Below are 14,890 nucleotides of genomic sequence, written 5' to 3'. Positions count from 1 at the left end.
TGAAGATTTGAGAACTGTTTGGTGCCACAATTCTAGTCCTCGTCTTGGTCTAGTCTTGGTAACGTGCGGTCAACATTTAATTGAGTCACATCTTCTTTCCTCTGAATTTCCACCTACCCAGACATTGAAGTCGCAAGTGGATATTCTAATGGTTTTGTTGTTCACACATTTCTTCCAGAAATCCCCAAACGGCCAGAAGGAAGATAGAACAATCTTTCCCACACAAACACAAACATCCAGCATCAAGCACGTTCAATCAGATTTCAAGATTTAATCCGTGCACGTAACGCCCTTACAATCAGAGTGCAAAAATCCCCAAGAATGTCTGTACACTCTCGTGCGACATATGTTTGACAACAATTAGCCCCTTTGGTGAAGTCCCCCGAGCGATGAAACTCAAAATGTCTCACCTTATTCTCACCGTCTCTCACAGTCTCACCTTATTCTCGCGTCCATGCCCGTTCGATGACATCTTAATGCAGCAGCAGAAGTAGTTCAGAACACATTCCGATTGAATTATTCCATCCATCTAAAGTGTCTCACCTCGAAGGAAGTGAGATCGCGCACGATCGATACGCAACCATTGGGATAGTGACGTCCGCCAACAGGTGGTACACGAATGGCGGTCATGCGTAAGCCAACTGTTCGCTGGAACCGATTTACATATCCTGGTGTCCGGTAGTGCTTTGCAGTAAGCTGCAAATTGTATCCGTGTCAGTATGAGAAGCCGCAAGGAACGGCACGGGTGGTTGATGGAGGAATTATTAATACCACCCGCTCTCAATCCGGGGGACACTAATTCGCATCAGCTTGGACCGGGGAGATCGGTAGAAGTAGAATGATATCTTTATGAGAGCGTATCGAACTCTCAACAGCTGCACCAAGTTTTGCACTAAAATGGACTGCTTTATGCGAGTGTCCGATTAAGTTGATTGGAAGTAAGTTTTCATAAGCATGATTTGCATAATGCCGCAGTTTAACGGGTGTCATCGTAACAACTATTTTGCGGACAACAGATGATTAGTATTTTAAATTCTTCGAGATGCTTTTTAGGACAATTACTTAAGGGAAGTCCTCGCACCAGGAAGTCTAGCCATTACGCACCGTACTAGTTTAATGAATGGCAACAGAGATCGCTTAAAAGCGCAACACTGTTCGTCTCATTAAGATTCGTCTCCAGCGACAAAAGGCTCATAAAACTTCCTACTTTATGTTCCCAGGGATGCATTGATATTCACACCTCAATCATGAACAATTCTTTTAAGGCATGCAATCACGAAATCCTTTGTGCAATTACCAGATGTGCCTCAAGGCATGGCGAACTATTCAAATGATGCAGACAAGTCAATTGCATATCATGCTATTATGCACCTCAAATCGGGTTGATGCCTGCACCTAAAGGCACACGGAAATGAATTCAACGCAACATAATCGATTTAGTGGCTGATTGGTACCAAAGTTAGATAGAACCTGCGGCGTTTGAAATAATAAATCATCGTCATTAAGATAAACGCTCACCAGAATGTTACGCCCTGCCCAGGTATGTGACGTTACAATTCTAATCGAGTCCCACGCACCAACTTCCTACCTGTCAGCTGAACATTACCAGCACCAAGGTCGTTGCAAAAATCCGCAAACTGCTCCCCAACTCCTGGGGAGCAGTTCTCTCCTCAACACACACATACATCAAAGGCATTCTAAAAGCCCTGCATCAACCTGCACCGTCCAATTCCACCAGCGATCTTACAATCGAACCCGCGAATCGGATTAAGCTCATGTTAGCCGCTCGTAAAGTGGTTTCAGCAAAGTGTCAATACAAGCTGCTCACCGTCTTATAATTTTACATCAGGGATGCTATAAATTCTTCTTTTTTCCAGGCTGTCACGCGCTTAACGCACCTTCGCATACTTCCTTACCCGGCCAAATCGAATCGAAAGAAGTAAAAAAAAAAGCCTCCATGCAGACCCATCATCACACTGACATTTTCCAGAATGGAAGAGATATTAAATCGTCATTGTGCAGTTGATGGCGCAATGTTGTATGTGAGTTTATTGATATTGAGCAGTTCTTCCTACGATTGAAGTGTTAATTGCTTTAAAATTAAAATGTATTTAAATAGTTTTACAGGCTCATTAAGGAACGCATAATGAAGCAGAATGATCCGATTCACTCTTGCTAGGAACTTGCTTTCGACTTCATTTGATGGACTTCTTTTTAATGGCATCCAGGGGGACTGCAATCCTAGATCACTTTACGCTTCATCACCGTAAAAAGCTCTTCAAGGTCGATTCGTCTCTTATCAAGCCCTTTTTCAAGCGTGTATTGCAGTGAAAGAGAGAAGCGCGTGTTTCCCGCATTATTACGGATCGGTCCACAACCAGTTGGGCGATCTAATCGTTCGTACCCTCCTGGCAAGAACCGGTTGTTGGTCTTGTTGGTTATTTCCTACCGACAGCAAACTTCCCAAACCGTTTCTGCTCTTCTGCGGGAAGGTCGAAAGTGGTAGGGAAAATTTTGAACTAACTGTGAAACGTCAACGATCTTTCTAAGCCACCCTCAAGTGACTCACCGACTGACGCTCAAAAGTTGACTGATCTGGGCGGTGCACGAAATATATTCATGGCTAATTTGTGACATTGACCAACGGGCCGTTGTGTTGTTGGTAAATAAAGGAAACGAACTGCATTTTTCCACCGTTCCACCAGGAAGCGTGCCCACAAGTGACATCAAATTGTTGATCACTTGGAGGCTTGGAATTTCCGATTATGGACATGAAAACACAGGTAAAAATGAGTGAGAAATAATTAACGTAACGTGGACATAGGCCCAATGCTCAACCTGTAGCATAACTTACCCGACGCGAGACAAGCTTTTGCTCATAATTACACAGCAATTATGTCCATCAACTTGATTCACCATTCTGGCTGGATGGATTCGCTTTAGCTGGAAGAAGAAACAGCTTCTTCCAAGACATTCTTTCTATAGCTGAGAACGTGCAGAATGGGTGTGTCCATGTGAGACTTGGTGGGTCCTTGAGATAGACATATTAAGCGTAGTGACGTCATTGGATCCTTCAAAGAAAGATTGGAAACAATATAGCTTAAGCTAGAACAACTAAACTTGACGGCCTATAACACCTCTGGACACATGCGATAATTAAAAAGAAAGCAAAATGAGCTGACACCGTGTATATTGTTAACATGTCACGCTTTAAGCAACAGACAAAAAAAAACATTATTAAGATATACATAAGAAAATCTTGTACCTGTTGTTGCTTGGTATGTCTAGAAGGTTTACATGACCGGTACAACGCATCGACAGGCTTATCGAACATCTCTCTGGAATCTTGTTGTTCGATTTGTAATTCAACCTGAGTCGTGCTCTGCCAAGCTCTGTCCCCCTGCATCCCTTTCCTCTCGTGCCTAATTATCTTCGCCCATACTCGCATATGTGCCGATGTAAACAACCTAACTAGAGGAGTGTACCGAGAGCTGGCTTGTCTGACTCTACCTCAACAAAAACCCCCCCACTACTAACCCACCACCACGCCGTGCCTGTCGGAGTGGGGCACCGAAATCATTCATTCGGTAGCATAACGGGGAGACACAACGGGGTCATAAAACGATCACACCTTTCTACCCTTGATGAGGTGATAGACGAAGGCGATGCGGTTGTACGCAGGGAAGCTGACTTTAAGGTCGAGTTCGTTTCGTTTTTTTTTTTTTGTTTTGTGCGTCCGTGCACATGTTGCACAGATTCGTCTCCGGAGAGGGTAGGTAAGCCGTGAATGACACTCACGGAATTGGCAAACAGTTTGGTGCGTTTGTACTTCCGATTTTGATTGGATCGTTAATCAATTACAGGTTTAGGCAGGTTAGTTTCCTGTTCGTTGGAAGTTCATGCAGGAGTCCAACGTTATGCGAATTTCGTTCCCTTCGCGTACTTTTAACAAATGAAGCACCCTGCTAAAACAGGAAACAGGTACGCGCACTCAAGGATATTCAAAAAGGTACAAAAAAAGCGCCATAAGCGTGAGAAATAAAGTCAATGTACGCTCCCCGGCTCAAATCGTCTCATTAGAGGACGGTGCGCAAAATAATGCTGCACAAACTTTATATGATGATATGTTTGACGGTTTTGCGTCACCATAGGATCGCGCCGGACCTGTAACTTCCGTGTGTAATTATTGGTAACGGCACATTCCCTAGCGACGGCCAAGGACGGATGTAAACATTTTATCAACATTAATGACGTCGTAAATAGTATGCTACTCGAACGAACTAGAACTAGCCCATTGGGCTTTTAATGATTGCGATGCTATTTTAGGACGATAAACAGTTTCGAACATATATTCAAAGCATACTTTTATACATAAAGTCTCCCAATTTATGTTCTTTGACATGGACTTTTGATCCTTGGAAAGTATTGTGGTTAATTACAGAGAATTAGAATGGAACTGAAATAATAAATCAGACCAATTAACAGGCGTCCATCATTTTGCTCTACATTTAACATTGACAAGAGATTTATTAATAAAAATAATTTAGCTCGAATCCCGAGGACCAGAAACATCCTACAAAACTATTGCAACTCTGTCCCTAGCGGTCATTTGGCGTTGACTTTTTTTATTTATTTGTGTTTGGTCAGCAAGCTTGTAGCTTTCTGTTCGTCTAAGACCTGGATAAGTTCACCATTCAGAGGGATGGTCTAATTTCTAGTTTCAAGTTTTGTATGTACAAAATAGTAAGCGGATAAATGGAAAGCCGAAACGTTATTTATAGAAGCTTTGAGATTCTGAGACTACATGAACGACCTTCGATTAAAAGTTAATGGAAATCTCGATATTCCAAATGATTTATTCTTCTTTAACATGATCGTGCAGATTTAACTCGTATTATATCTCATTTATTAATACGATCACGACAAAAATGTACCCAAAATTTTCTCGCGAATAAAATCATCAGATGAGCCGGACTTTGCCAACCTCTGCTGTAGGCCGTAGATGTGGAAAAGTGAATTAGTAATGCTGTCATATTTCGGCCTTAGTCAGAGTACAACTATGACTATTGCTGAAATGGTTCATTTTTTGTTAAAGCTGTTGCGAATAGTTTTGTTAAGTACTATGTGAACCTCGAAAAAGACGAAGAGTTACCTCATGAGGGCGAAAAGCTTGGAGGGTGTGAAGAGTTACCTCGTGAGGGCAAAAACGGGTAAACTAAAGACGTGATCTAGACGACGAGTTTTCTTCCTACTAGTGACATTTACTTGGAATCTGAGAAGAGTGCGGAGCTACCCTATTGAAATAGAAGAGTGCGCTCAGAGTCCTCAGTCTATTGAGGTGAGGCCATGCGTTAACTCTCGAGCTCGCAACCAAAAACTTAGATTGGACGGAGAGCTTTACAGGCTGCTAATGCGATGAAAATGGATGGGTTTGTTCTGCTGTTGTATTTCGGGTGATAAAATGATTGTAAGGTAAGTATCTAGTTGACAGGTGCTTCTGTGTTTAATATATACTTGGCAGTCGGTAAGGATGCAGCGGACGGTGATTTCAACGCCACAGAAACTGCACAGTGGAGGACTTCGGATGTACGAGTGTGTCAGAAGGATGTGACCAAAGCGGAAAATTACTTGTTGATTCTGCGGAGCGAAGTTCGATGCTGAGGTCTAGGTTGTTGTGATGTTCAAGTTTTAGGCGACTATTGAGTAGGACGAATGCGTAGCTTCTCAACGTGAAAGGGCGTTGGATAGTTCGGCTGGACGTAGCCGACCTTCTTTGACAAGTTGGTCATCTTTCTCGTTTCCGTTAATTCAGGAATGTTTCGGAATCCAATGATTTCAGGTGAAGAAAACGATTTCAGGCGAATGAAGGATGGAGGAGCTGGAGCTGGATATGGGGATCTTTGGAGGAGCCGTGTTCCAGGGCGACCAAAACATTGACCCGGTTTTTCCAGACACCATTTCAGCACGAAAAACGACTTTCAGGGCTACTTCCGCCCTAGCCCACACAAAAGCACTATAAATAAAAAATCGTTGTTTTATCCTGACATCCGCCATTCCTTGATGGAGTTGTTGCTCTTATCTAAAACATTTTAGATAGATAAAACAATGTTCAACGTAGATCAAATTGTACACGATTTCACAATGTCCTTCCATTGCGCACACGTACCGTACCGTCGCTTGCATACTAATTTACATACTAATCTACCGCGTTTCGGAATGTTTATGCAAAAAGAACTGCATTTTGCAACGTAGCATATGGTTAGAGCCAAGCTTCTCGCATCAAACCTCCACTCGCACTACCAGTGGTGGTTTCAGCAATGATTGAAATGATTTATTTGATCATTGAAACATGGTTTGTCCATTTTTCCTCCTGTTTACTGCTGCGCCATAAATCGTACAACTTAACCACTAACGACTACGCGCTAATAATCGCTGAGAACAGTGTTACTCTGAGAAGGCACCAAATGAATGAACATAACTACGCATACTTGCACAACTATATATTGGCGCAAACCGGTACGCCACTGCACCGCACATATAGTACACCTTGTTGCTGTTTCCTTACTCTTAACTAAATACAAATGTTTCTCAAACGGTTTACTCGTTCTTTTTTTAAGTTATGCCTGGTTTTTTTTTTTTTTTTTTTTTTTTTTTTTGTACGTAACCACTATAAGGCTGCACATATCCACGATCAGGATATCTTTAAGGAATTTACGAGTTCATTATTGGCGGGAAACCTACTGCTGCGTAGCAGTATAAAACAAGTACAATGCACGAAACCCCATATTGCTTAGCTTAAATTACATCTAAACTTCAGTATATATTACCACATATGTATATGAGGACGTGTTGACAACCTTAAACGGTAACTACATTAAGGACAGAATTTGTTCGAAATTATTACTTATTACTTTAAGTAAAGGCCACTTTTTGTTTAAGCACGAGGTATTGTAATGTACCAACGCCTTCTCCGGATGCAATCCTTACGAGTAGTGCAGGAGATTTTCACGATTGGGAATTAGTGTACATCTTACGAACTAGCTGTATACGCTACTAGCATCTGTACGGATGCAGGAATCTATTTTGTTGCTTCAGCCTCCTTTATCGGTTTAAGCTTTTGATTGTGAGACTGTGTGAAGAAGGACAAGCAAGTATGAGTAATTTTATTTGAGAAAAAATTAAATATTTCCAAGCTTACCTCCTCGGCGATCTTCAGCAGTGTATTGAATGTGCTTTTGCCTGTTTGTTTCACCATGCCGTAGAACACTTTAGGTCCTCCTTCGGTGGTTAACAGTTCGTACGGTGTACCGAACTCAACGCAACGACCTGCGTCCATTACAAGCACCTGCGTAACGGAAAAAGATCAAATAACAATTATGGATAGATGGACGATGGATAGAAATTCACAAACACCTTACCTTATCTGAATCCATAACGGTGTTCAATCGGTGGGCTATCGTCAATACTGTACAGTCGTTGAATTTTTCCCGTATCGTCTGCTGGATCAGCTTATCCGTTTGTGGATCAACGTTCGCCGTCGCTTCATCCATTACCAGAATCTTATTCTCGCGCAGGATAGCCCGGGCCAAACAAACGAGCTGCCGTTGACCTACGCTAAAGTTACTGCCTCCCTCGTTAATCTTGGAAGACAGTCCGGAGGGCAGTTCGTTTACAGCCTCCTCCAACTTCACTTCCTTCAGCGCACGCCACAGCTTCTCGTCCGGATACTCATCGAACGGATCGAGATTGTACCGTAGCGTGCCCGAAAACAGCACCGGTTCCTGGGGAATGATCGAGAGCTTCGCACGCAAATCGTGCAGACCCATCTGGTTCGTGTCGCGCGAATCGATTAAGATCGAACCACCATTATACGACAGGCGGAACAGTGCATTAATTAGCGACGACTTGCCAGCACCGGTCCGTCCCACGATACCAATCTTTTCGCGTGGCTCAATTTCGAATTCCAAATCACGCAGCACCAGATCCCCGTCGGACTCGGGACTGTAGCGTAGGGTCACCTTCTCGAACTGGATCCGTCCCTCCTGGGGCCACTCTTTCGGGGGTTTTTTATCGGCCGGTGCTTCAAGCGCCGGTTCCGGATCAACATCATCGTACTCTACCACACGCTCCACGGATGTCATTGTGTTTTCGAGCTCAGCCGATTGCCGCATGCCCCACTGCACCATGCCGGTCATACCGAGTGCTTGCGTAATGGCCAACCCAACGTTACCGCCACTATCGCCACGAATAAAGAACGTTAGCGTGACGATTGCTATGTAGATCACACAGAACACGTCCAGATAGAAGCCAAAAGCGCGTGACGTCGAGATGAACAGGTAGAATGCTGAACTGTGCAGGTCCTGATGCGAGTCGAACTCATGCACGAGCACCTTTTCGGCGCCGAATGCACGAATGGTGGAGAGACCGGAAAGCGATGCCGAAAGATGGGAGTAGATCGGTGATCGTGCTAGAGAAATAGAATAAAATCATTAGAAATTGAAAAAGGGTTTTCTCTTTCCGCCAGAAAATATCTTTAAAATACATACTGATTGCCTCAACGCGCTTAATATTACGTGATGTGAGCAGATAAAAGGCGCGCATGAAGTAGAATATGATGCCAATAATGACGGTCGGGATGAGATTGTACGGATTCACGATCGCTACCACCACCACGATACCGATCAACGAAAGGAAAATCTGTATCACGTCCACTGTTACACTCGGCAGATACTCGTCGATTTGACCCATATCCTTCGAGAAACGGTTCAAGATACGGCCGGACGGATTCGTGTTGAAGAAGTACATGGACGCACGCGTGATACCGTTAAACATGGCGTCGTGCAGTTTGCGGGATGCTTTCATTGCCGTCTGCAAAATGATAATAAAATCATTATAATGAATTTTATACACTGTGATGATTTCTACACTGCCTCCAATTTCTATAGATCCACTTGCTTTCGTTAGAAAAATATGTAATACAGTGGCCGGTTCCTTTGTTTTCCCTAAAAATGGGGATCATTTTTAGGATCAATTAAGGAACCGTCCAATGCGATTTGATATCTTCCGAGCCCTGAATCTATCAACACTAGTTCTTTTGTGGGAACTGGAGAGAAAGATTATGGTACGAGATAAAACCCTGAAAAGCTATTTTTTATCGAAGACGGATCCGTCCTAATGTGCCTCCTAACGATACATAAAAATTTAACAACAAGCTGAAGAGTAATTTTCGCTAAAGTAACGAAAGTTTGACTAACTATATCAGCAAATCTAGTAAGCCATTAGAAGGCCGGAGTGACCTAGAAGGTCGTTAAGCCAAGAAGAAAAATCACGAAGAAGAATTAAAAATATTATTCCTATTTCACTTATTCCAAATTCAGATCAAATTCTGTTCTTGGTTCTTCAAATGGTCAACTCCATTGATTCCATTGGATCTTAGTAAATCTTAGCAAACTTAGTAGTATTTATAGTTTGTTTGTCTTGTTGCTCTTCTGTTGCGATTTAAAGGTGGTTCCATCGAAACTAGACGCAGTGTAGAGAATATTGTTCGTCACGTGTCTACTTACCCGGAAGAAGAACATGCTTCTGGTGAGCGTTATCACAACCGTCGCGACCGTTAGTGCAGTGAAGATGTAGATATCAATATACCGATCCTCGTCCTCATCACCCGACGCAAACATTTGCCTGATTGCGGTAAAGAACACGGCAATACCGCCCGCTGTAGCTGCCGGAGTAGTCGTCGGTGGTTCGAACGTAGTTGTAGTACCATTAAATCCATCCTCAGTGCCATCGATAGCTGTCCCATTGCTCAGTGCACTAAACATGGCTTGGCTTTCCTCACTAACAGCTGGTGCCTTCTCTTCCGCTTTATTCACCCAATAGGTGAGGAAATAATCACCCCCGGAAGCACTTAACTGTGATAGCAGGAACATAAACAAAATCAACAGCACCACCAGATTGCCTCCGCTCGCCTTAAAGTACGCCCGGTACACATCGTAGCCAATCGATCCTTCCTTTTGCCGTTCCTCGGATGGTTTATTCTCCGGCCCATCACCATCGGCTACGGCCGAATCCATACTCGATTCACTGTTCTGCCGTTTGTACAAACTGCCCGACCGTTTGATCGACTCGGTGTCGGTACTGTCGTCCTCTTTGCCCGATGGTGCCGCCAGCAGCTGTGCAAAGTCCTGCCCACTTTCGCGCAGTTTATCGTACGTCCCGACCGCTTCCACCCGGCCGTGCATCATCACGACGATCTGGTCCGCGTTCTGCAGGTACTGCAGCTGGTGCGTCACCAGGATCACGATCTTGCCCCGCAGATAGTCGCGCATGCAATGGTCAAACAGGTGCCGGCCAACGTGCGAATCAACGGCGCTCAGTGGATCGTCGAGCAGGTACACTTCCGCCCGCCGGTACACGGCACGGGCGAGACTGATGCGAGCCTTCTGCCCACCGGACAGCGACACACCTCGTTCGCCGACGATCGTTTTATCACCGTCGGAAAATAGATGAAAATCACGCTCGAGAGCACACGTCTTCACGACCTGCTTGTAGCGTTCGCGATCCATCGGCAATCCGAACAGGATGTTCTGGCGTACCGTACCGGAGAATAGCCACGGTTCCTGGGACGCGTAGGAAATATCTCCGTTTACTTTAATGTTTCCGGATTCCAGTGGCAACTCGCCAAGGATTGCATGGATCAGACTGGACTTGCCTGCACCGACCGGTCCAATGACGGCTACCAGTGTACCGGGTTGTACGTGCAAATCCACCCCATCCAGCGTAAACTCGGTCGCTTTCGAATCCCAGCGAGCTACCGCCTTCTCCACAATCACTCCCGCATCCGACAGATGATTGTTCAGTGCGCCTTCCTTCAAACCGTCCGATTCTGAGTGACGGATTAGTTTGCTGTTTGGCAACGCCAGCGGGTCCGAGTTTGGTTTCTCCTCCAGCTCGGATGATGAAGACGACACATCCTTTCCATCGGCTGCTACCATTGTAACACCTTCCGCACCTTCAATTTCTTCGTACTGCATGAACTTCTGGATACGACGAACGGATACAAGCGCTTCCGCAAACTGGCCAATACCTTGCGGGAAGAAGATGGTCATCGTTGTTCGAAGGATGTTGTAATAAGCCGTAATGGCGAACGCTTTCTCCGCTGTTACAACCTGCCCAGCAAGCGCATATGCAACCAGACTGAGAAAGATCGATACGCGGGTCGTGAACATGATGAAGGATAGCAGAATACCCCGGATGTACGATACGTAGCGAATCACTTTGATTTCCTTCCTGTAATCAACAAATATATCAGTATTTTGCCAACGAGTGTTAGGTGCTGAGCGATCACTTACTTTCTTGCCATCGCTACGAGCGCAGCGAATGGTTTCTCCCACGTGTACATTTTGATCACCTGAATGCCTTGGATGATTTCGTTCATCAATCGCACACGCTCGTCCGTACGCAGCGCCGTACGCAATCGAAGTTCCGACGTTTTCTTGCCAAGGTACGCTTGCAGTGGAATGAATAGCAGCAAAAACAGTACACCATACACAGCCGAATAGCCGATCTCACGGTACATCAGGTACGTCACAACCAACGTTTCCAGTGGTCCAATCCATAGGTAATGCACAAACAGTACGGCCAAATCTAACCGACCCACATCGTTCGACAGTAGATTCACCACCTGTCCAGCCGTCGTGTCGCCGAGTGCCGTTTTGCTCAGCCGAAGCGACTTGCGGTAGATCATACTGCACGCGGCTACACGCAGCTTCATGCCCAGATGCAACTGGGACAGCATGTACGGATGAATAAACAGGACGTTAATCGCACTGCACAGTACTACTGCACCCGCGTACAGATACGCTTCCGTAAGGTCACCCGATTGCCGGGAATAGTACGCCACCAGTTTGCCCAGGAAAAAAGGCTGCGATACTCTGCAATTGTAAGGATGACATCAGTTTAATTTGAAGTTCAAAGTTTTATTCTACCACAAAACCCCGTCTTTCACTTACTTGAAGAGCATCTCGAGTGTTAGCAGCACCAATCCTAACAAGGCAATCTCCCATCCAAACACACGAAAGCCTGCCCGCAAGAGTTTCGGCTTTCTGTTCTTCAACCGTGCCTGCTTCTGTTCATTTTCCCACGCCTCACATAATCGATTTCCGAGCCCGTCGGATTTGTGCTCCCGCAGCGGTTGATACAGATCGTCCGTGTTTAGCTCCTTCTTGTAGCCCTTGAAGAAGATCGGTATCGTCCAGGCGAATATGATGTACGAAAGAAAGTTCGCCTTTTGCCTCGGGCAAGGTTCGCGTTCCTTCCGCTTTTGAGCCTCCATCGTGTGGAGCAGCTATGCTACTGTGGATGGAAAAGGAGAGAGAAGAAACAATCGAAATAGAATCGTTAATGAGTTTGTTGCGACATGACATGTAACTTATATGCAACTCGCGGCGTTCCGATAATGTGAACGCAGTTCATACACGGAGCGACACTGATAGGGTGGAGGCAAACGCACAACATCAACAAAACCACGTGATAAGCTAAGTTGGGATGCATTCATGCTTTCTTTCCCTACAACAAAAATGGAACACTATTGCACCGTGCGTTGTATGTTGAGAAATTTGTTATGAAGAATAGGGCGGCCGAGGTTATCTTCTCGAGGTACAGCCGGTGATTCATACAGTAAGGAAAGGAACTTGAAAAGAACCCACAAAAGACAAAGTTCTTTCAACGGCTTCGGAATGGGTGAACTTGAGAATATAGATACATGTTTTTGCCACTTAACAGGGGAAGGCGTTTTTTTTAGGTGTGACCACCAAGTTCAATGCGTTTTTACGATCAGTTTTAGTACTTTGGATAATGTTTGTACTTTGAAAAGCCCAGACTTTTACTACATAACATTGTATACATCAGAAGATTCCTTTTAATTTAGGAACTTCGCTTATCGCTCAGTATGATTGGTAAGTGAGCGAGCAGATGATTAGGCAAGCAAGACACCAATTGTGTCAGCTCTCCCCAGGATTTTTTTTCTGTCTCGTTGGTAAACTGAATGAGATGATCACGAGAGCTTATGTTAAAGACTCTTAAACATTAGTCAGTCAGACTCACAGACGTCTGAGCGTTTCTCCGTTTCCAATAACATCTATTAGTACTAAACTTGTATTTCACTCATTCAAGCCTAATCTTCACCTTTGCACTTGATAACGGGCCGTAGACATTTCGATCCAACTCTCTCTTGAATCCGTTAAAATTCAAATGTTAATCCCCAGCTCCTTAGGTAATGTATGCAATAAAAGCACGGCTAAGCTCCAATAGTTAGTGGATATGAAGAACGTATTAACCTTTTCCCGTTTTTGAAAGTGATCGGGACGTGATAAACTCGTCCAAAACTTAAGCTTCATTGGGTTAAAGTTGAGTACCAGCAGCAATAGAGATATTCCGAGATACGCTCAACTCTGTCTCTGAATAAGTTAACAAAAATGTGTTGGCCATGTCTGAGCCAAGATGGCTCCACAGAAGAAACACCAACAACTTCGATACTTGCCGCATCATTCCATAGCACACCATATATCCGTAACACTTAAATAAATAAATAAAAAGTGCAAATACAATGTACTCTACTCCATTCTACATTGGGGTAGATCGTTTGCGACCGGCTGACTTCGAAGGTCAATACTAAGGTGAAGGTTCCCAACCAACCGCCAGCCAAACACGTACACGAAAGCACGAACGGAACCGTCCGCTGAGCTTATTCGTGCGGAAACTTCACTTTTTGTTTCCATTTTGCGGTATGTACGTGTGTGTGTACGCAAAAAAAAACACTACTGCCGTCTACTATCTAACGAACAACAACAAAAAAGCGTTGGAAAAAGCCATTCAGTTCACGGTCTAACGACTCGCCGGTACTTCTACGCGATCCTCTTTCGCTGTGCGAAACGGAAACCCCGAAGAACTGGTAACACCGCTTTTGCCGCCGCTTCAAAAACAATTCTCCAGACACGCAAGATTCTTGCCTTCGACGGCTTGCCAGCTGTCCGTCCGTCAGACGTCGTACGAAGGTGCTCGGTACACTCGAAAAGAAGGTTATGTGTTATGTCAGTCACGTGTTTGATTATCGCTAATCAGTAAAACCCTGTGTAAGACGCTACGCTTACATCAAGACACAGAAGCCCCGCGGGAAACAAAATGCATTCGAGTACTTCCGCAGTACTCACAAGTCACTTAACACTGGTGCAATTGCAAACTGTGATTCATCCTCTTCATCCGTTCATTACCAGATCAGGGTGCGGCACGGACTCTTCACCCGATAATAAGCTAATCCTCGGACAAGCACTTGGAACCAAATACTATCGACCAATAAATACTTCCACGAATTAAGGGATTCCTGTCTAGTGATCTCCGATATCCGCTTATCAGGACGCGACCGAAGGCACCAAACTCTAGCAGCAGGGTGTTTCCCGTGGTACGGTTCACAGCTGTATGTGCGGCTGATTCACGATTTCATTGATCCAGCTAGTCGGCCCGTCTTCACGAGAGGCCACCAAAGTGCACGTGTAGTGTTTCAAAGTTTGCGCTAGTGGAAGTGTTTTATTATTTTTTTGGGAGCAGGGTCTGGGTGAAATAAAGGACCTCCACACTCAAAAACTTTGCATTTGGGTTGAATAGGTTGAACGATAACAACAATGTTAGTGTTCCTTCCGCGCTAGCGAATGATTGATGTGACCCCAACGAACTATCGGCGGTACATAACCTCAACATTGGTGGCCCCTTCGTACCAAGTGCACCTTCATTTGCCTGCAGGTTATTGTCGACTTTAAATCGATTAGTGATCCCTGCCGGAAGGCTGAACGGGCATTTGGGCGGCGTGGGTGGTGGATAGTCTTTAAATAGATTT

At 44.7% G+C, this 14,890-nt stretch overlaps 1 protein-coding gene across 1 annotated transcript; it reads right to left on the bottom strand.

The window, feature by feature from the left end:
• Positions 1-7,069: 7,069 nt before the first annotated feature.
• Positions 7,070-12,343, bottom strand: LOC126561376 (probable multidrug resistance-associated protein lethal(2)03659). Its single transcript, XM_050217485.1, has 7 exons — positions 12,012-12,343; positions 11,352-11,933; positions 9,564-11,289; positions 8,547-8,868; positions 7,419-8,467; positions 7,199-7,345; positions 7,070-7,129 (listed from the first exon to the last, which is right to left on the bottom strand). Exons 1-7 carry the CDS (start codon positions 12,332-12,334, stop codon positions 7,079-7,081), a joined length of 4,200 nt encoding a protein of 1,399 aa, XP_050073442.1. The 5' UTR covers positions 12,335-12,343; the 3' UTR covers positions 7,070-7,078.
• Positions 12,344-14,890: the final 2,547 nt, after the last annotated feature.

The sequence above is a fragment of the Anopheles maculipalpis genome, chromosome 3RL (genome assembly GCF_943734695.1).
Source record: "Anopheles maculipalpis chromosome 3RL, idAnoMacuDA_375_x, whole genome shotgun sequence".
Classification (NCBI taxonomy): Eukaryota; Metazoa; Arthropoda; class Insecta; order Diptera; family Culicidae; genus Anopheles; species Anopheles maculipalpis.
This window is presented reverse-complemented; position numbering and strand designations above follow the sequence as displayed.